Source organism: Numida meleagris, chromosome Z, assembly GCF_002078875.1.
Source record: "Numida meleagris isolate 19003 breed g44 Domestic line chromosome Z, NumMel1.0, whole genome shotgun sequence".
In the NCBI taxonomy this organism is placed as follows: Eukaryota; Metazoa; Chordata; class Aves; order Galliformes; family Numididae; genus Numida; species Numida meleagris.
The window spans coordinates 16,100,266-16,122,508 of record NC_034438.1 but is presented as its reverse complement, the minus strand read 5'-3'; the positions used below and the strand labels follow the sequence as shown (position 1 = coordinate 16,122,508).

General features: G+C 39.1%; 1 protein-coding gene across 3 annotated transcripts in view; it reads right to left on the bottom strand.

Moving 5' to 3' along the window:
• ITGA2 (integrin subunit alpha 2) overlaps positions 1-21,595 on the bottom strand; it is a 68,398-nt gene extending 46,803 nt beyond the window's left edge. The window contains exons 1-3 of one of the 3 annotated variants that reach the window (XM_021380413.1): positions 21,372-21,595; positions 20,912-21,284; positions 3,088-3,211 (exon numbers count right to left, since the gene is read on the bottom strand). In XM_021380413.1, the coding sequence (XP_021236088.1) occupies positions 3,088-3,211; positions 20,912-20,948 (161 nt within the window). In that variant the 5' untranslated portion in view covers positions 20,949-21,284; positions 21,372-21,595. The other 2 variants (XM_021380410.1, XM_021380414.1) reach the window with 2 other exon arrangements.

Genomic DNA, 22,243 nt, shown 5'->3' with positions numbered 1-22,243 from the left:
AAAATGCATTCTCTTAAAAGATGTAAATGTATCATTTTCAACGAAAGGTGCCCCAGAAATGTGTGTTTTTGTCAAAATGTCTTTCTGGTTGAACGAATCAACAGATCAACAGATCTCCCTAGGAGAGAGGCTACTGTATTTTGACTAGTAATCAGCAGTTTGCAGTCATTTTTTACATCTGTTCAGTAGTGCAGTGATTACGTGGTACTCCAGAAATGGTAGTGCATGTCAAGGTATGTCATTACTGATATGATATTAAATGTAACAAAAATATACAAAATACAAAATCCGTAGTATAAATTGCAAAACAAAATTCAAAAATTCCAAATTCTAAGCACACAGATACAGCAGAGCAGAGTGGCTGAAACTTTACAACAAACATCAGACTGAGATTTCAGTCTATTAGCTCTACTGTGGGATGTATCCCACAATATGCTAATGAAATAACAGAGAATTTGTTCTCAATTTAAGGCTCAAGTACAGATAATGTCATGACAAGAAGAACCGGATTATGAACTGAATGATGTTTCTGTTGTGGCTAATTACTTGTGTGGTGATCTGCCTATATGTTTTCTATTTGACGAGTTTCTTTAGTGTTCACAATTTTGCTTGACCTCATTAAAGAGTTCCTGTCTGCAAATTCCCACCAGACACTATGAAAAACTTTAGCTTTGCGTGGCTTGCAAATCTGTCTTTACTTACAAGCATCACAAGCCATCAATGCGCAGCAGACCAATGTCCAATTATCCTGGATCTTCTGACTCTACACAAAAAGGGCTCCCTTGCTGGTTTGTGTCACAGCTTCCCTACAAGCAGTAGCCCCCACTATAGTCAAAAGCAAGGAGTAGAAAGTGATGAAATTCCTTGTGGATTTCCAATTCTGGATAATCTCTCCCTTGGAGAGAGCTGCCACCTGTGGTGTTTGACATGGAGAGAAACTCCACTGTGCCCAAATAGATTTTACAAGCGCATCACGCACTTGCTGCACAATGATGGTCTTGTCATAAAAGCACATGGTGATAAACGTTCCTTTCTGACATAAGGCAGCATCCCATCTTTGTGCAAGGCCTCAATTTGTCTACCACCCTCCTAGCTCACACATGTCAGCAACTGCTCTGCACATGGACTGCAGTCAGCGCATCACCTACAGGAAAAATCAACTCTATTGAACAGCTTGAGTGCCCTTAAATAACATGCACAAGCAAAAGTGCTATTGCTCCAGTAAAAAGAAAATAGCCTAGATAAGAAGAGAACAAGAGAGTAAACTGAGTGACTTTTTTTTTCCTCCATGTCTAATGATTATTTGACAGGAAGACTGAAAAGAACTTTTCTTCACTGAGAGTCTCTAACAAGACCTGGTTACTAGAACAACTGCTAATAAAATTCTCCTGAGTTTTGGAATTATGGTCAGACATAGAGCAATGAATGAACAAATGATGAAGAAGTGCCTATTTGCAGAATATAGCGAATAAATAAATAAATGCATAATATTCATATAGATGGGAGAAGAAATAGGGAAAATTAATCCAAATTTACTTTCTTTCCCAAACTCCAGCTTACCAGCCAATTAATTTGTAGTGAAGGAGCTATTATAATGGAACTAATAACAAAACAGAGACAATAACAGAACAAAAAATGAGTTACTTGAGTCCTGAACCTGGTGTTCCTACTGTAAGCTTAAAGATAAATTTATAAGGATAAAATGCATGACATTTTTTTTCAGAAAATACCAAACCACTTAATTCACTTTGGGCAAACATTCTTTCTCTCCTTCAATAGTTTTACACAGAAGAAAGAGCGCTCAGAACTATGGGTGACTAAACACATAATTAAGGCAGGCAGAAACACAGCAAGAAACTGCCACTGCAGCCGGCAAGGAGCAGGGGACGTTCGTGCCCAAAGGAGAGAAAGGAAATACTGAGCTTCTAATCAGGATACAGCTGTGCTCTCTTGCTTTGTCTCCTGGTCACCAGTGGTAAACAAGGTAATGCCAGAGAAGCAGTGGGACCAAGGGAGACATACATTTTTCCATATGCAACAAACTGTGCCTTGTGCAGTGACTCTGTATAGTAAAGCGCCTCTGCTAGCTTTACAGTTTTGTCTGGGCTTTTCCAAACTTTGAGATCTTCATATGGATTTCGATAGATTTCAGACTTTGTTATCTTTCTTTTTACTGAAAAAAAGTTTAGCTACTTACTATCTGTCCATCATCAATTAAACATACCAGTTTGTTGCTTCTTTGGTTCTGACATCGTTTCAATCTATGGCGAATGACACATCTAAAATATTGTCTCAGCTTATGGTAACATGTATAGCTTGTATGACTTTCCATTGGTCCCTGCCATGAAAGATGCCTTAAGCTTTGTGGTTGCTGAGACTGCAGAAGGAAAAAGTACAATGTGCTTAGAAGTAAATGATTTAATATTTTAAAGTTCTTTTTGGAACTAACATTACCAGAAAAAATATTTTACTAATTACTCATTAAGCCCAATGTTGTGGCAATAGTAGACTTCACATGAAATTTTATGCTTGAGGAAATGCAGCTGACATCCTTTGCTAGGATTATGTTATGATACACATCCAAATACGTCGCCCTCAAGAAGCAAACAATACTATATCAGAAAAAGATATACAAAATTTAAGTTCAGTTAATTTTAATTACTAGAACTCCTTAGCCCTATTGATTTGTGCTAACATTAAAGTAGAAAATATCCTGAACATATACAGTGTATAACAGATATGTTAAGGCTACAAGAGTAACTGAGATTAGAATTAAAATGCTACACAGAATTGTGAGTCTGAGGAAAGTGGTGTATTGGAAGGGAAAGTAAAAGCATAAAAGAGATAAAGACTTCAGATTACATTGCGTAAAGGAAAAAAAACCTGAGCATTCACATGAATGCATCTTTGGAACATTTTCATTTTTGTTTTAATAAAGTCAGTATTTAGTAGTAAAAAGATTAATATAAGAATGAACTAACTGAAAGTCATTTAAATAAAATCTGGAATCATAAAATAAAAACAAGTTGCAATATTTTTTTGTTACTCATTTAGTTGGACATTTTACAAGGTATTCAAACCGCTTACCATTTGCCTTGTTCATTTATAAACTGTTGAACTGAGTATCCAAACTGCTCTCTTGATGGACCAGAAAATATTTTTGCTTTAAGGAGCCCAACATTGTAGGCTTCACAGCAGTTATGAAGAAAACCTGTTAACAAAAAGATCATTATTATCAGAGAAGAAATTAAAGAAGAATTTAGATGCTGGTGAAAATGGCTCTTCATCTGTTCCAGCTGCCACAACAGAAGAAAATAAAACATAGCCTTTGACATGTGCAATGGAAGCCAGCCTATGGCACCCACCTGCCCTGCCATGTGCACTGCCTGTCTGCTACGCTGCACAGGTGTTACAATATTGTAGATTAATGACTCATTCACTGTTTGGCTCAGCAAATCTTGCGGCATTACTAATGGGAGCGTTTTGCTGAAGTGAAGCAGGAAATGTGATTCAGAGATTCTTTACATTAAGACATAAGCTTATGGCACACCCAAACACATCAGTTGCCTGCTAAGGTACACTGAAATGAAAATCTACAGGCAATAATTATTAATACAGTTTGTATTCTAGTGTGTCTCTGCAATTTAATGTTTGAAACACTGGAACAAAATCAGATTACCTACTGCATCAAAAAAACTATGGTTTTGAGTCATTTTATTATCACAACACGTTTGTTTTCTGTCCAAACAGCCAGAACAGTTGTCCAAACAGGAAAACGTAGAAATACAAACATGGAAGATATCACGGCATTAATAAACTATGGAACTTAATACCGAAACTCCACTTTGCTGCGATTATGGTATTAATTACTTTGTGTTGGGCAGTGCAGGGGTCCACTCCTCATTCATAAAGGACCTGAGTTCTTTCTGATGAAGGCCTCTAAGTGAATGTTAGAAAGAATGTCTATTACAGAAGTTGCAGGAACTCTGTTTATTTTTACATGCTACATGTTATTAGAGACCACTAATTGCCATGTGTAGATTATTCTCCCCCTCCAGGCAGAAGGATTGAGACAATGGTGGGATTCCAAGAATAAGGTACAGCCCAGTTCAGGGACACCTTAGTGCCCCAGGCAAGCCTCTGAAAATGACAGCAAAGGAAGAAATGGTGACCTCTGTTTGCACTGCTGAGGTTCCCAGGTGAGGTTAGTTCACAGAGTTGCTCATTGGTTAAACAACATCCCTCATGGTTTCCCTCCCTTCCTGTCTATCCAGACAGGAAGTGTTTTATCTACTCTACACACAAAATATGTCTCATCACAGTTTCTCAGGAGGAGTCATTCTGTAGTAAAGTGGAGGTCTTTGTAAGAGTCGCTTTTAACAGTGATCCTTTAAGCAGTTACGTACTGATCTCTGACATCTTAATAATCTGAGCTTAAATTGCATTTCTCTTGCTTTGATGTGTGGAGAGCTGATTGTTGGTTTTACACTCTTCCAGGTATCCAAAACAGCTTTAGTAGAGAGTTCAACCACAATTAAATTATCAGCCCATCAGAGCAGCTTAGCTGTAATATTAACAACAATAACATCACCATAGTAATAACATCAAAATCACAACTGCAGGTTTGCAAGCAAAGTTCACTACATGTAAAAAAATTTCAATGCCTTTCGTACCATAGCCATGGAATAGAAAGCACAAACATTACGCAAAAGACTAAATGCAAGTCATGCAGTTACTAATTTTTGACCACAAACTCAAAACAGGAAATCATACATAAGTTATTTCAAACAACCACTATCTACAGCTGGCCTTTGGAAACCAAACAACTGCCCTTCGCTAGAAATACAGTTCCTTGAGAAACATCATTAGAGCCATGTTATTTGAGACTGGAGAAGAGAATGTGTACAGACATGCCACTCTGTGTTTTGCAATACTTTTGACAGTAATTGCAACCACTTAAAGTTACAGCTCAAGACTATGTTTAGGGGACTGGAGAAAAAGGGAGGAGAGACAGATATTGACTGTATGCAAGTTAAGATTACTGTGGAGACTTTGCCACCAATTCTTTGGTGATCTAACATATTGGCATGTTATCAAAATGTTTTGTTTGTGTCACATCCTAGGTTTATTTTGGGGTCTATTGTTTTTAAGTTATCTTACTCTTGGTGAGAAATCACATAATCATAGAATCACAGAATGGTTGAGGTTGGAACGGACCTCTGGAAGTCTTCTGGTCCAAACTGAGTATCATTTACCAGTGACTCGTTCTTGGAGGCCATAGGAGGCTCTACCACAGTGTCAGTACATTTTAACTTCCTGCATGCAAATACAGAGAAAGAATAGCTCTCCAAATCAGGTGATGTACATGCAAATAAAGCTTGGCTTTGGAATGAAGAGCCAAAATGATCCTACAGTGGTAAATGTTCAAAATCTGACCTGAAAGGCATCTAGAGAAACACTTGCTTGTGGTACATTGCCTGTCCATCTCTCCCTTTGCCTTCCTGTGGTCATTTCAGTTCTCCTCAGTCCAACCACATTTAAAAAAAAGATAAAAAGTTAAAAAAGAAACCAGAAAATGCTGTGTCTGGGGAGGCAGCATCATCTGCAGTATTCTTGTGAATCAGCTTTGCTACTTACTACTTACTACATGACTACTTTGCAAAATCAAAATAGAAAAGCTGGCAAATACACCTGACTCACTCTTGACACTATCAAGGAAACCACAGTATAAACATATTTCAGTGACAGTCATTTTAAGCTCCATATTTTGATAATTTTTAGCAGATTTTTTATTTTAAATTTACTTCACACAAATCAGGTAGTGTACATGCAAATAAACCTTGGCTTTGGAGTGAAGAGCCAACAGGATCCTATGGCTGTTGTGAGAAGCAGAGAAGAATAGTATAGTAGGCATTTTCCTGCTTTTTTCTCCACTTTATATTGCGCTTACAGTATAAGGACATATTTTATCCGTTTTGTACATCTATCAATATACAGTATTCAGAGCAAGAAATTCATGCATTTGTAAAAAAAAAAAAAAAAAAAAAAAAAAAAAAAAAAGCTATGTTTGTTGCAAACCTATTTTAGGACTGTTCCAGAATAAGAGAGTCTCTTATGCATTAACGGGATGTCAGTTACTGAATAATCTGAGTTCAAACAACTGTATATTCTAGGCTGTAAAGATTCAGTATCTGCTCCTGCCTTCAGGCAATGAACTTTGATAATCTGAGGATCTCAGAATAAAGAAGACTAATCCACTATCTGGACTTTGATAGCTTTTGGTGATAATATTACTTTGTGACCTAACGATTGCAATGAGAAATTAGTTGGGCAAGTAAAAATCCAGTTCCCAACATCTGTCCGTAAATGACAACTTAATTAAATTCAAATAAGCAGACTGCATGGAACAAATGAAGCCAGATCCAAGCCCAAAGTTTCACAAGGGGCCCCTGAAGACTTCAGTAGCGGTTTTTTCTCCTCACAGGCTGGATAGGGAACGTAGGCACTTTGGTTTAAAGAGAACTGCTTCATCAGGCAGTGCAGCTCCCAACAACATTTCAGAAAAAAACAGTAGTTAGAAAAAAATCCTTAATGGAATAAAAGAGACTCCAAGATATCTAAAGAAACTCCAGTACCAATCTGCATTGTATTTTTTTCTGGGAATTCCAATATTTCAATGACTATATTCCACTGTATACAACAAGAGATGCAGTATAGGAGTGCTGCTGCTTTTATACTTCTGCACGTCTGTTTACTTGCTTCTAGTAGGGTGAAAAATAATACATGTCCTGACTGAGCACCTTTAAGCCTGAACATGTGGGAATTCTTCTGTAACTATAAAAGGCATGTCTAATAATGACTATAACATCTTTGCTACTATTGAAGTACAAGCTGAAGCAAGTTTCTTGAAGCAATGGCTTATATAAGGTACCTTCAGTTTGTAATTGTTTTGGTTCTGTAAGTAAAATTCAGAGATTAAAGTATAAAAGCATAAAATACTGAGTAATCAATCATTAAATGTTGTGATTATAACAATAGTGGTTGTAATCCCTTCTTTTGATTAAGCAGCAAAACAAAAATAAAGTTTAAATAATAAGATGAGGGAAAAAAAAAAAAAGAAACATGATTTTGTGTGTTGAATAACTTGGTTTGCCAAGTAAGTTTGTAACCATTTTTTAAAACATAGTAAGAATCTTATTGGTCGGCATTTCGTTTCATTGTGTCATAATAAACACATCATTTTAAGTCTAAATACTGAAACTCAATTTTCAGTCATCAGTATGACACTGAAAAGGTGATGCTGCTGTTTGAAATGGAGGCAATATATGATAGGATCCCATAATCATACGGTATCACTTTTACTAAGTCTCAGCTCAGATATGCAGTACAATAGAGGCATTTACTATTGTTTTAGTTTATATTAAACGAGCCTTGCACTCACAGTAAAAAGAAAAGAGAAGACTTGGTAGAATTTGATCATTGAATCTACAAAGATCACTTCATACTAAGCATTAGTATTAAATTTATCTAGTATTAATTTTGTCAGCAGAAAATACTCCAGTGAAGAGAATTTCATCTTTTACTCAGCTACGTGGTAATTTGTTCTAAAATAAAAAAAAAAACCAAAACACAAAAACCCACAACTGAAGAAGTTCATTGCATAATCCAGCTAAAGGTACAGGCAGTCTTTGTGAATGAGCCTTCATTTCACGAATGGTGTCAGGAAAGGAAACAGAGTTGGCCCCTTCGCAAAGTCTCACTCTGCCCTGTGCACAGCTACAGCTACACTGTGCAGCACCACAGCTTCAGAAACCCTCGCAGTGCGGAGCAGCAGAACCTGGCAAACATATGTGCAATGTCAACAGCACACCTCTGCCAGGTTTGTCACCAAACTGTAATGACTGTGAATTGAAAAAAAAAAACCAACAAAAAACTGGCACAAGATTTAACTCGGTTAACTCTATCTTACATAAGGGATACAAAATAGTAATATTGTGTTTAGGAAAACATCTACATACAAGCCAAAAAAAAAGACATTAAAAGTTCAGGAGTGGGAGGACTAGGCCTGTAGACACTGATGAAGATAAAGGTCATGATGCAGCATTATAGTAAAAGCATGATAGCATTACACACATTCCCGTATGGCTTTTTAAGTCCATGAATTGCTTTGGAAAATAATATAAAGAAGTCCCACTGGGTGATTGTCTGCTTCCTGAAGCAGTTTCATAGATTGGCAGCCAGTAAGATGTGTATAACCTGCACTGCCTTTATTGCTTAGTCTAGCATTTTTTAAAGTATCTAGTTTTTCCAGAAGACAAGTTTGATAGACATTTCACATAGATCTTCTCCAGGAGAGTCCCCACACAGAAGAAGATTATACCAAGAAAATTTTCCCTTGGTTCTCAAAGATTTCTTCCTCCATAGGACACTCATCAGCAGTGCCATTAAACCTGCTTGTCCCCAGTGGGAGCAGAGAAAAAGAAAGGGGTGCGAGGGAAGAGAGAACCTGATAACTCCCTGTTTTCTCTGGCTTCATCTTTCCTCGACTGCACATTTTAGTGAATTTTGTAGACTGCAAGCTTTCTGTATGTCTGAAGCAATTCTAAGGGCTCTTTTTGGGGTTGATATTTTGGTATTTTGTATTGTGCAAGCTCACGTTGGATCTCTTGTTAGAAAACTGGTAAGGGCACTTTTGCCTTATCCCAGTGCCAGATGGTTATTGTTTTCATTCCTCTGCAAAGATTAGCTGAATTTATCTTCCAAAATTAGCAAGGGAGTACAGGCACCTACAGATACTCCTCACACTATAATCACCTCCTGTCCTTGAAATACTGAGCAGAAAGGTGGAATGAAGGCAGGAAGAGAAAGTAATAAAGTTATGAAAGAGTGCAGTCAAGAAGTATTTGCTTCGTTAAATACATTCAGTGTCATTTTATTACTTTTTCTTAAAAGGTAGTAACACATTTTGGTATAAAAGTAAAGTTATTCCCTTACTATTCAGAACTCGTGCTATCACAGCAATAATCCAACAGAAACTAGTAAAGTGTTGTTGCAGAATGAACCCACAATTTAAAGAGCTCTTATAACGCTTTTATGTTTTTTAAGGTTTTACTGACAAGATTGTGAATACTTAGAGAACAAAGCAACCACCTTGCAATTACTTGATACTGTTGAGTTGCAGCACAGATATTCTTCACTGTGCCTTTCGGAAGCCACCAAGTAATTATCTCTGCAATGAGATTGTTCAGGGAGCAAACCTTGCCAAAGATGAATCACTTTTTTTTTTTTTTTCTCCTGGTAATGAATTAGCTGTCAGCCTGATCTGCTTCACTGTATTGCTATGTGCATTGTGTGCACGCATAGGTAATGTCATCAAGCCAAGTTATTTTCACATGAAACAAGTAATTCTGTAATATTTGCACTCATTTGGGCTTTTCTGAATGTAAATATGAAACACATTTTTTATATATCTTTATTGTACTCAGACAGTGGAATCAAGTCTACAAACAGCAGAGAAAATACTGGAAAGTTTTACTGATCTTCACTTGCAAAAGTCAGGATAACTAAAAAAAAGACAATGTCTCATCAGAGTTTTGCTGCTATTGTTTGTACTCTTTTGTCCTTTGTGCACTACCTCATAAGTATATATTTAAAGCAACATTTAGAAATCTTCAACTCATGCACTAAAACACCACAGTTCATCAGTTTTACTTTAAATTGGGCATATCTATCATTGAGAAAAAAACCTCTAAAAAAAAAAAAGCAAACCTTAGAGAGGAAATCAAAAGGAGAAAAGAATGCAATTGGGAAGACACTGCATTTTTTTTTGTATTAAAAGTCAATTCTCACTTCAATTACTTTGTTGATATTTCATCGTTTAAGTCCTAAAAGGTAAAACTTGATTATTTTAGTGTTTCATCTATTTGTTTATTTTCTTTTATCTTGAGCCTTAAGTATTCTTTCCACTAGCTACAACACCTCAAACTAGTAATTAACTGAGACTATACAGGTTAAAATAGAAATAAATTAGAAGCCACAACTGAAAAAAAAAAAAAAGAAAGAAAGAAAAAAAGGTTAAACAATGATTCATTGAGTTACAAATCCTCTCTCCCATCCCTATTCTTCCCCCTCCTCTTCCTCCCTCTGAAAAGTTTCCTTGGCTTCATTGGCCAACTGTGTCGTCCCGAAGTAGGTCAGCTCTGAGCCTGAAAGCTTCTGAGTGTGTGAAAATATGATTCACTGCCTTTGAATCACAACTGTTTATGAGAAACTGCACCAAAGAATTACCAGTAACCTGCTATGAACGCAGACAGGATATAATACAAGCTGTGAATGAAAGGCAGAAGAGCCTGGGATAACACTGCTAGCTGCTGTCTCTTTAACTGCCTTGGCACTGCTACAGAGTAGTTGTACGAGATCTACCTAAATCTACCCACAACTGTATTAATTACTGTTGGAAAGTCTGTCTTGATAGTTTCCTATTTCTTGCCTACACACTGCTCTCCTTCATTCCCAGAATAGATCAGGGTTCTGCTCTTCATCTGGAGTTAGGAAAGCTCAACAACCTCTGGTACACAGAAGGACTGATTCCAAAGTCATGTTCAATAGAAGCTCCTGCTGGACTGACAACTTCCTATGTGCTTCTAATAAAGACACCAAGTACTTGACACAGAATTATTATCCTGCCATACTTCCATCATTAAATCCAGTGGGAATAACTTTCTTCTGCAGAAAACTCACAGGAATTGTATCTTTTCAAACTGACTTGCAGTTTTTTTCTTTATTCCTTGATCTTGGTACAACAGACAGGATTACTTTGTCACAATTTGTTCTTAGTAATACCACAAAGAGATTAAAATGATACAGTGCTGACAAGCTGTACACACACATACGCTATGTATGCAGTTAAGCCACTCACTTCAAAGGCACCGATCATGAAAAAATACTCCATGTGCTTCTCCATGATAAAAAAAATGACTTTTCCCTCCAGCATATGCTCTTCCCTCATGCTCACTTTATCAGCTTTGTTCAAGCCATCATTATTTCCTATTTCCAAATACAGTCAGAGCAGCATGAGCTGTGTAAGGACTGTAAGAGAGGAAATGTGTGTCATTACACAGAAACCAAGGCTGTTATCTCTGTACTCTATTCACTCTTCTCAGCTGCTATAGAAGTGTTACTAGTGCACTGATCAACATGCATATGCGTCCACAGACACTGAGAGGACTGAAAGATATGTATTCTCCTGCAAACAGCAGACTCCAGGCTATGTGAGAAGTTCAGTGTATGTTATCATAGAAGAATACTGTATCATTTTATGCTTTATGACTGTTAAATGGCACCTGAACACACTGAATTAGAAAAAAAAGCCTGAGGAACTTGCCTCACAATGATACCAGCATCACAGCCTGCAGTGTGAGGACTGCAGTGGATTGAGAGCAATTCTGTGGGCACTGTCTTCAGGGCACCACATTTAGGATGCTGTTCCTCCATCTCAGCTTCTCAAGAGCTAGTCAGGAGCTCAGCTTTCTTGGCTGCACATAAGAACTGAATCAGCTATTCTGTATGCTAGCTTCCTGCAACAAGAAAAACCCCAAAGCACCACAGGATATATATAATACAATAGTTGGAAGAGCTATAATTATCAGATCTTTTGTTTTCCTATAGTAGACTTAATGACTATTTGTCTTCGCTGGTTGGAAGGGGAGCTCACAGCCCAGCAGACTGAATGGTAGGTGGTCCCAGCCATGGACCTGAAATTCACCATAACACACACTGAAACCATAGATTCTGGCACCGGGCAAAATGTGGTCTTATTAGAAAGGTATGGCCAGGAAAACCCAGCCCAGGAATACCAGACTTCAGCAGCTGCCTAACCCAGACTGAACTTAAAATCGTCTACAAACTAGGTTTTGTAGTACAAAGTCACATACAATTTCAGAATATGATACATACACAGAAACTCCCCTAACAGCAAGGTTCTCTACCTGAGATCCACTCTGCTGTCATGGCCAGATGCTAGATTCCCAGATTAATAATTTCTGCCCTAAATAACTGAATTATTAAGCTAAGCTAAGTCATTTACTTTAATGAACTACCTATTTACCAAAGGTAATTTGCATGAGCAGTGCAAAAAGGCCAGCCCAGAGCTCCTCACAGTGCAGTGCTTCAGCCATGAGGCCACAGGCAAGATGTGTCTTTGCTTGTCTGCCTGCAAACACAAATATACATCCTGGGGTGAACACAAGACAGGTTTCAAAAGCAGAGATTGAGAGTGCTTTTCTAACTACTTTGCTGCCTGGTAGAAAAGATGTTTCTAGAAAAGTGAGAGAGGTGAGTCCGCATTCCAGTAATTATCAAGGGAGAGCTAACGGAGAGTTAAGTAAGAGCCAAGTATTATCATCACTTCGCAGATACCTACACCTTCTTGAAAAAGAGCTCATCACCTAAATGCCTGCTCCTAAGAATTTTTTCCCCTGCTTGTAACTTAGGGGAAGGAGACACCTAATGCAGGTTTCTGAGAAAAATGGAGTCCAACCACTTCCCCTCAGCTCACTGCTTCACTGAAGGAACCTTCCTACTTTGCATGCAAATATTTTCTTTGCATAAAAAAGTGCATTAACTCTGCAACTCTGAGTGGGGTGGATATTGCTGGGGTAGGTTGGGTGGATTTTGGGTGCTCTGAGGCAGTAGCGTGCACTGTCCCAGCCTTCAGATCATACAGAGTTCGGCATATCTAGATGGGCTGTTGTCAGGTGGGTGGTGCTATCTTTGATCAGAGTTCAGGAAGTTCTTTATTTGCAAAGTGCAGACATGGTACGTTATGGGGACAGAGAGCAGGATCCATGCACATTTAAGAAGAGTTTTCCAGAGATAATACTCGCTTCCACTAAAGCAGAGCGGTTGTTTTTCATCTTCAGAGAAGGAAAGTCTATTGTAGTTGCAATCAACTTTGGCAAAAGACAACTCCAGAGATTCATACGGTATTTTCCATAGTGTGTTTGTTCAATATGATGAACTGGCTCTGGGCAGTTTGGAAAAGAAACCAAAACAAACCAAAATAACAAGAAGGGACAGAGAAGACAAGGTAAAATGAAAAGGGATTTCACTACAGTCAGGCAAATAACTATAATTAGCAGAATTACTGACAGACTACTATTCGAGCAGTGCTACTGATTTTTTTTTTCTGTTTATTGTTTTTCCCATCTTAATAAGGGAGTTATTTCATTGTCAAGTTATTTCTACAGTTCTAAGTTTAACTTCTATATATTTGAGGCATATCTAAATGTGAATACTATTTGTTGGCATAGTTAAATGAAGTGTCAAACAAGTTAATTTTTTTCCACTTACAAAAGATCAACTAAGTTTCAGATAAATCTATTTAGTATATACTGATACTATAGATCAAATTGGTTCCATATGCAATGGAAGTAGTGCACATACTGATAACTCAATTTTATACTAGGGATGAAAAGGAAGCATGGTGCTATAGTTCACTGCTTATAACACAAACTTTTATAAAAAGGGAAAGGTAATTAAAGAAATTGCATGAACTTGCATGTTTAATTACTACCATTTCAGAATTATTTACAGTAAAACGGCGTTCTCTGTCTTGCTTTTCATACAGTTGTAGTAGGTATGGGATCTAAAGATCATCTGTTTTTTAAGTATTTTTGTTCTACATAATAAAGTAATTCTGCCCATTAATTTAGTTGTTGAAGAGAGATGTTACTAGTTTTGTTAATAATGAAGGGAAGGTAGAGCATCCAAAAGAGAGCTATGAAGATGGGGAAGGGTCTAGAGGGAAAGACGCCAGAGGAGCAGCTGAGGCCCCTAGGTTTGTTCAGCCAGTGCAGAGCAGGCTGAGGAGAGGCCTCATGGTGGCTGCAGCTCCTCACAGGGAGTGGAGGGCAGTGCTGGGGGGGTCAGGTTGGGTGTTAGGAAAAGGCTCTTCACCAGAAGGTGGTTGGGCCCTGGAACAGGGGCAGTGATCATGGTCCCAGGCTGCCAGAGTTAAAGGACCATTTGGACAATGCTCTCAGACGCAAGGTTTGGATTTTGGTTGTTCGTGTGTGGAGTTGGATTCAATGATCCTTCTGGGTCCCTTCCAACTCAGGATATTCAATGATTCTGTGTACTGGATTAAATTGCTGTCTTGTTCATTATTAGAGCACTACATGTATCGTCTTACTAGCACATATAGTTAAGAGAGTAGTATAGATTTTTGTAAAATTACTCTTTACCTATTAGTTAAAATGTTGTTCCTTTCTTTAACTTCGTATCTACTGTTCTCCTTGAAATAGACAGTTCAAATAAAGATACACGCATTGCTACATTTTCCAAAGTTCTTGAGTCTCCAGTACTGTAGCAATGTTTCTTAATTGTCTAGGACCCATGAATTGACCAGGGACAAGATACTCTACTTGTTTCTCCTTCAGACAGGTCTGTACGAAGGGGATTCTTTCTTTCCATAGAATAATGTAGCATATTGCTCTTGAGAAACTAGACCACTATTTCTTGTCATTGGCTCTCCTGATTCAGACAATGACAAGAAATAGTGGTCTAGTTTCTCAAGACATTAGCTTAGACATAGACATTTAGCTTACTAAGAGGCAGTAACAAAAAGGAAATTTAGACTTAAAGTTCTGTAATTTACTGATTTGTTGTTTTAGCAATTATGCAATTAAGTCAAATTTCAGTTGAATGGAGAATTGCACTACTTATTGGCTATCACAACTGTCACAGCAGCTGAGAAGTTAGAGGTGACTGCTGCATATTTGGAAAAGGTAGACAACTCATTTGCAACTCCACCTAGCTTAACTGTGGACAACATGGAGCATGACACAACACTCCAAAAGTGGAACCCGTTGCTGTGGTAAGTTCACAAAAACCAAGCACAGGCTGGTTATTCCTCAGTCAAATAAGAAATAATCTTGCAGTTGGCTGAGATCCTTCTTAACTAGCTAATTCAGAGAGTCAGCTACCTGGGCATCTGTGGTCTTACCTCTACTGATTCCATGCAGTTTTGTGTTACACCTTTAACTTACTCATAGCATCAACTGTTGTCAGATTTCTTGTGGAAGTGTCATGTATATGAGATAGATAGATAAAAATTAAAACTTAATTCAACGTTTCTCCACCACCAGACTCATCATTAAACTCCACAGTTTCTGTAAGCAGATCTTTTCATTTAAGGATGGTCCCTTCAGTGTGCAATATGCTCCCTTCCAGTTGTTTGTTGTGAACAGTAATTTTCCCGTGTTCCTTGGAAACAAACAACCATATTAGACAAGGAGATTTATGTTATTTAAAAAATATCCTGAACAAAATAAAGGAAGAATGATAAACTTGGGTGCAGCATTAAGATGACAAAATAAATCAGAAATAAGGCTGGAGATTTTCACCAGGGCTGTGCTTGCAAGTCCCTCACCCTTGTCTGTCAGCAATTTGAAAGGGACAAAAGAATCTGTGACACTTATCATGTGTGACATGCAGCCATACAGATGCCACTGAGTTATACACAAGATGTCTTCGCTCATACAGTATTCAAAGAACCTGTGTTTACCTTACTTTGCCTGTACAGTTCCCCTTTTAGTTCCTGAGTAATGTGCAAGTCTTATAGATTTTTGAATAATATGCATCTCCAGGAGAAAATAAAACTAACTTAGTCCCTAAATAGCATTTCAGTATCCTCAAGGGATTAATTCAAAGTAACAATTGATAGCACTCAGAATATTGAATTTATTTGCTAAATGGAAATATCAGCCTGATTTGGCATACATGTAAAAACTCAAACAGCATATATTGACTCCACTAGGTGCATTTAGTATCCTCCACCTCCAAAAACTGAGTGCAGCATGAGCAGGAAGAACATTATCTCATATTGCTTTATAGGCTTACACACTTACACTCAGTTAATATAGACAGAAGCTATCATACATCCAGTGTATTCACATCCATTTATTTTTATTGCCCTTCTATCAGCACCATGAAAAAGGAGTGTGTTCATACAACTATTTAGCACAAATAAATGTCAGTCTTTTACTTAAATATTTTTTTGAAAAAACTTAAAATTGCTTTGTTATCCTTTTTAACAGAAATGAAAACTTAGGCCGAGACTCTTCTCTGATGTCCTTGGCTAATTTGAACAGGAACAGTACAACTAGTTTATTTACACACACACAAAAAGAAAAGCTTATCGATTCTCTTCCTCTCATTTTGCAGAGTCTGAAATCCTAACACAGCTCTGTATCACTGGGCCAGGGTTCACTTTGTGAAGAAGAAGTCCTAAACATGAACACTGCTAATGGAAATGTCCTAAAACAAGCAGATAACATGTGTTGGTATGCAAGTGCACGGCTATGCCGAGGAGAAGCCAGCCTGTGTCCTGTCTGCATTTCAGCATGGTAACCATGGAAATGGGAACCAGCCTACACAGGGCCTAACAAAGGAAACCTTGAAATGAAAATAGCAACAGTGGTGAGAGACTGGACAAGATTTCTGAGGGGGAAAATGACTGCTCTGAAGATGGATAAACTCCCTTTTACCTGCATTAACCCTAAGGGAGAGCATTTTATTCACATTTAGCTGTTTGGATGTTAATCCATTATATTGGTAGTTCCAGTTCTTAGCACTTGTGAAAATACATTACACGAAGTACATGAAAAAAAACAACCTTCATTCATTCAAAATTAACAACAGTGAAGAAAGACCACAATGAATAACATCTGTATAGTAACTAAGAAGCACAATTAAACCAAGAATTGCCAGTCCTTTTACTTACTCCTTTGATTTCCTAAATGAAAATTCTGTGCATCTGAAATAAAATAAATAAACTAAAAAAAAAAAATCAAAGTACAATTAAGAAATTGTTCCAGGGTCAGAGAGCACATAGCTATAACCTGCTGGAAAGATCTCATGTTTACTTTGCACACATTATGCACAAATAAACATTAGCTGTTAATGTGTTTAGGAGTGTGATGGCAATACCCTGTATGCTTTCTAAAGTAAACATCATTTGTACAAAATACACGTCCTGTAACACAGCATGAATAAAAGGCAGAATTCCAAGAATAATATATAATAATGCTCCTGCTACCTGACAAGCTCTCTGAAAGCAGTTCCAGAAATGAGAAATCGTAAGTTTCATTCATTCATTCATTCATTCATTCATTCAAAAAAAAAAAAAAAAAAAAGATTGAGGTCAAAAGTACTGCTACTTTTGGATATCTAATGATTCAGCTAAAAACTTCTTTTTTCAGAAGACATAGCACATTCAAAATGCAATTTCCATATTTCCATTGACTCCATTCACAGCTGCGAACACACAGCAGCCTTGCATGTCAAGATGCACTTTCACAACCAACTCAAGCCAGTGGAAGTGTTGGCTACCAGTGAAATAAACTCTTCCAGCTTCCCTCCCACCTCTGGCCACAAGCTCTGAGTGTCCCCTGTGCCAGTGCTAACACTTAAATATTAACTGCTCAAGTGAACAGGATCAGGTTAGCTGATCTCCAGAACTGACCTGGCCTCCCAAAAAGGGAAAAAATTACTCAGGTAAAGGGTTCTCCGACCTGTTTCCCAGACCAAGCCCCAGTGGCTCCACAGGCACACTGGTGGGAACACGCAGTCAGGAGTGGATGAAATGTCCTTGCAGCAGCAGCCCACATTCAGGTCAGCTTAACCAGATTGTGAAAATGCAGCTACAGTTTTGAGAACCCCTGGCTGAGCAAAGAGAAAGAGAGGAACACAAAAGCTCCAACCACGTGTCAAAGATTTAATTTAAATGACTCGCCTGAAATTGCACTGGGCTTTTGTGACAAAAAAAAAAAAAAAAAAAAAAAAAAAAAAAAAAAAAAAAAAGGAGTGAAAGAGTCCTATTCTGCAAAGAACATAAAAAAGCATCATTTCTCTTCATCCTACCCTTCTTCAACATTCCTAGGGCATCTTCTAATTTCATCAGTAAGGAAGGCAGAACTCCAAACCCCTTTTCTGATCATACTACCTTCACCTGTCCAAAGAGCCACAGCAGCAAAGCTGTAGACCTGGGTCCAAAACATTGTATGATACACAGGTGGCAAAGGGGAAAAATCTCAGAATCATAGAATGGCTTTGGCTGGGAGGTCATCTGGTTCCAACCCCTGACATGGGCAGGGTTGCCAGCCAGTAGATCAGCCTGTCCAGGGCTCCATCTGACCTGGCCTTGAAAGCTGCTAATTTATTTAGGCACTTCCTAACTTTTTCACGTTTGACTCAGTTGTTGTTTTATCACAGTTCATATTCACACCGTATTCATATTCACAGTTTGCAGTTCCCTGGGACATAAACAAAACTAATCAGAAGAAAAAGATTATGTTAGTGGTGTCTTCCCTTGTATCACTGCACAGCTTTTCAGCCCATTGCCAACAAGGCTGAAGGACATTACTGCTTACTGGGACAATGTGATGCTTTGCATCAGCAAGGGTCAGATACATACTGAACAACAAAAAAAAAGGATTACAAAAAAAGGGAAATTCTGGATTCCATATGAAGTTTAAGAGAAAATCTCCCCCTTCCTAGTTTTGCATAATACTGATTCCTCCTCCAGTCTGGCTGTGTCTAACAGCTTGAGGGGTTGGTGTCCTGAAGTGGTACATCTGTGGCCTGAAAAGCATAACCCTTATTTACCTGGGATTTTTCAGTTCAGAGCAGAATAGTGTGAAGGATATGTGCTTGACAGAGTGGGGATTTTAAGAATATTCCAGGTATATCTCCAGGAGAATCCAGAAGCAAACCAGAAAGCAGACATTGCTGTAAAAATACCAAATAGCACAAGAACACAAGGAAGACAGATTTGCAGATGTAGACATAGACCTCATCCAGAAGCCCACTGCCACTGCGACAGCAAATAAAGTCTGTCTGAGTTCCATACCAAGGATAGACAGGATTTGTGTTAAAATCAAGCTGATAAAAATCAATTTCTTTCCAGTGGAATGAAATTTTCCAAAGGTTTGTTACTTGGCCAGATTTGGGTAGATTTTCAAGACGATGCAAGTAACATCTTCCTGCCAAATTTCAAATATCTACTCTGAAGCATGAGGGCACAGGAGCTTTCCAAAGAAAATGTTACCAGAATTGAGCCCAGGAAAGGCACTGTATTTTCCACTGGCTTTGCTCTCAGGAAGAGCTGGGGTATTTTGGCTTTGACTTTTTTGTAAGAACAGGCTAAGAAAGAATCGGGATGTCAAAAATGCAGATTTAAAGAATGAAATGAACCCTAATTTAACAAATTCAACGATTTAAAGATTTGAAGAATTAAAAGTACCTGAGAGCTGCTAAAAACAGTCACTTGTTGCAACAGAAAGCATCAGGCTTTATTGTACAGGTTGCACTATTAAGTCCTCCAGCTACTGCTATCCCCATAACATAGTCTACTTCCATTGTACTATACTTTTTTGCCAATAAGTAACAAGATTTCTATGCTAGCAAGGTTGTAATATCAAAATTGCAGTTCTATTACATTTTTATTTCTTTAGCAATTGTAAAGTCTGAATGACTTTCCAAATATAAAAATACGCAACAAAAGTAAACAATGCATGTCTTTACTAACTGTTGTATTACTTTTAGTTGAATCTGGAGACACAGGAGAGCCCTTATAGGGTCTACTTATACAAAACCAAGTTTATTTTGTACTTGGGATATTTTCTTGCTGGACTGCCTAATTCAGTTAAAGTAGCCCAATTACACTCAATATGCCTTTGAAGGTTAAAGAGCTCATCAGAATTCAATCACCGCAGCAGGACTCTAAATCGCTTAGAGGAAACTCTCCCTTCCTTCTAGTTCTACAAGATCAAAAAAGGCTTTAAAGTATTAACTCAGCAATTACACCTGCTAACATCAAATGTCATGACACATTTGATATCAAAAGCACATCTGCTTTCAGCTGTAGAAATGAAGATAAATCATGGATAGTGCCTGAACAAAGGAGGCCTATCCCACTTGTCAGTCTCATTGCCAGGGGAATCCTGCTCTCATAAGCAGTCCTTATCTTCTGGTTTCAGCACTGCTTGACAAATCCCCCCAAGTCTTAAGACTTTTACCTTGGAACTTACAATGCTTCTGCTGTGCAGTGACCATCAACAGGAGCATAGGAGACAGATTTAACAAAAGTGCAGAGTGGATGTTTTGCCCAACAATGCTTTTAAGAATTTTCATTTCTTAAAAAAAAAAAAAAACATCAAGCCATTTGTATACCATAAAGCTCATCACAGGTTAATATTTTTGCATTCTACTTCATACCCTGCAGCCGCACATTCCACTGCGGTGTTTGCTATAGCTACTGAAAGAGCAAGTCGGAACAGCTCATAGGTAAAAACTCATTCTTATGCCTCTTCTTCAGTGACTTAATAATTAAGGGTTTGGAGAGCATACAGTAATATTGCTGCTCTGAAAGTTCTTGGGAATTTGTTTATGGCAAGTGAATATGACGGCTTACCATTCCCAGGAAAATATATGTAATGGTAATTAAGTAAGCCAAGAGAAGGAGGAGATGGTTCAAGTTTCCCTGTCCTTTTCCAAGCAGAGACATCTGCCTAGCAGGGTGGGATAGGACCTAAAGGATTCTTGCAAATCAGGAGCAGCATTCCCAACAGAGAGCATCACCTTCCCTTTTCGAACGGCACAATCCCCACAGAACTGCAAAGCGGCGCAACAAACGGCATCCACACCCCCGGCCTCCAGCACCACCACCACCACCATTTTACTGAAATCCCAACGCAGTGCTGGCCCAGGGCTCGAACCTGCCGCAGGGACACACGCTGTCCGCTCGCACCGGCCCAGACTCCCGCCCCGCGCCTCTCTCTGCCCCGTTCCCGGCGCCGCGGTGAGAGGCGCAGAAGCAGCGCTCTCCGCTCCGCCCGGCCCCGAGCCTTACCTAGCGCCAGCAGCAGCGCCGCGCCCGCACAGGCCATGGCGCGGAGCGGTGCGGAGCGGGGAGCGCGGTGCAGTGCCGCTCCTGAGCTGGCCGCGCGGCACTGAGCACCACCTGCTCCTCGCCGCCACGAAATATCCCTCCTCCTCCTCTTCCTCCTCCTCTTGCCCGCCCCCAGCGTTCCGCGGGGTCCCTGCAGCGGGCCGGGAGCTCCGGCCCCCCCCCCGTTTCGCTCCCGGGAGGGGCAGATGGATGAAAGTCCGCCGGTGCGCGCCCGCTGCTGACAGGACCTGCCGACGTCCGGCTTCAGAACCCCGAGCCGGTACTTGGAGGGGTGAGGTTTCCTCTTTCCGAGTTCTGGAGTCAGCTGGACCTGCTGAAAATCATGGTTAAATTCTGGGTTTCTCGAGCAGCACGGAGTGGCTGTCTTCCTCGAGTATAATAATATTTTGTTCTCTATTACCTTAAACCTGGATCTCCCTCTTTAAGTGAAATTCCTGAGGACTATGCCCTCAGCTGTGAAAGGTGCAACAGGATGTGGGAGCCTTGCCACTCCACCGGCCCGATGCTGGCCATGACAGCAATGATATATTGCTCATGCAGAATGCTGCCCTACGTGTCCAGCCCACATCCAGGGACACAGTGTGAATGAAAACCACTAATGATATGATACTACAGGGTTCTACTTGCAAAGAAGTTAGAAAGCAGTGCAAAGTGCGGGATTATCTCTGTTCTGTGTAGTTTTCAGCCTTTGTAGCCCTATTAGCACTGTTTGAACACTACATAGTCATGGTATTTGATATACCTTCTTTTTCTCTGTCCCACTGCTCTGGTGTATTTCGAGACCTATTGTATATTGGATGGTATTCTATTTTGCAGCAATGATTTTGGTGAACAAATTTGACCTTCCCGGTACGAACACAGTGGAGTGAAAAAGGCAGTTTGTCTGGAAACTTGAAATAGAAATGCTTCCTTCCTCCCCCTGCTCATCATCTGTGTCATGTCCTTGTGGTGTGACACAGACCTCAGCTTTTATTTCAGGGGCACTGTAAGAATACTTGTGTTCTCTCACTATCTTATTCCTTTCAAATACTCTGAATGTGAATTTTAAATTAAAACAGGGGCTGTTGACTGGTGGGATTGTTCAACAGGTATTGATTGGTTTGGACCATGGCTCTTTGGAAACTGTCAGGACATTCAGATCCTTGATGGAAGTACAGCAGAGACCCAGCATTGAACAATTCTCACTGATCCATTCCACATATTTACTCTTTCATGATGTCATGCTGCTCAGCCTAACCCATGAGCCTGCACAGGGACTCACTTCACAGGACA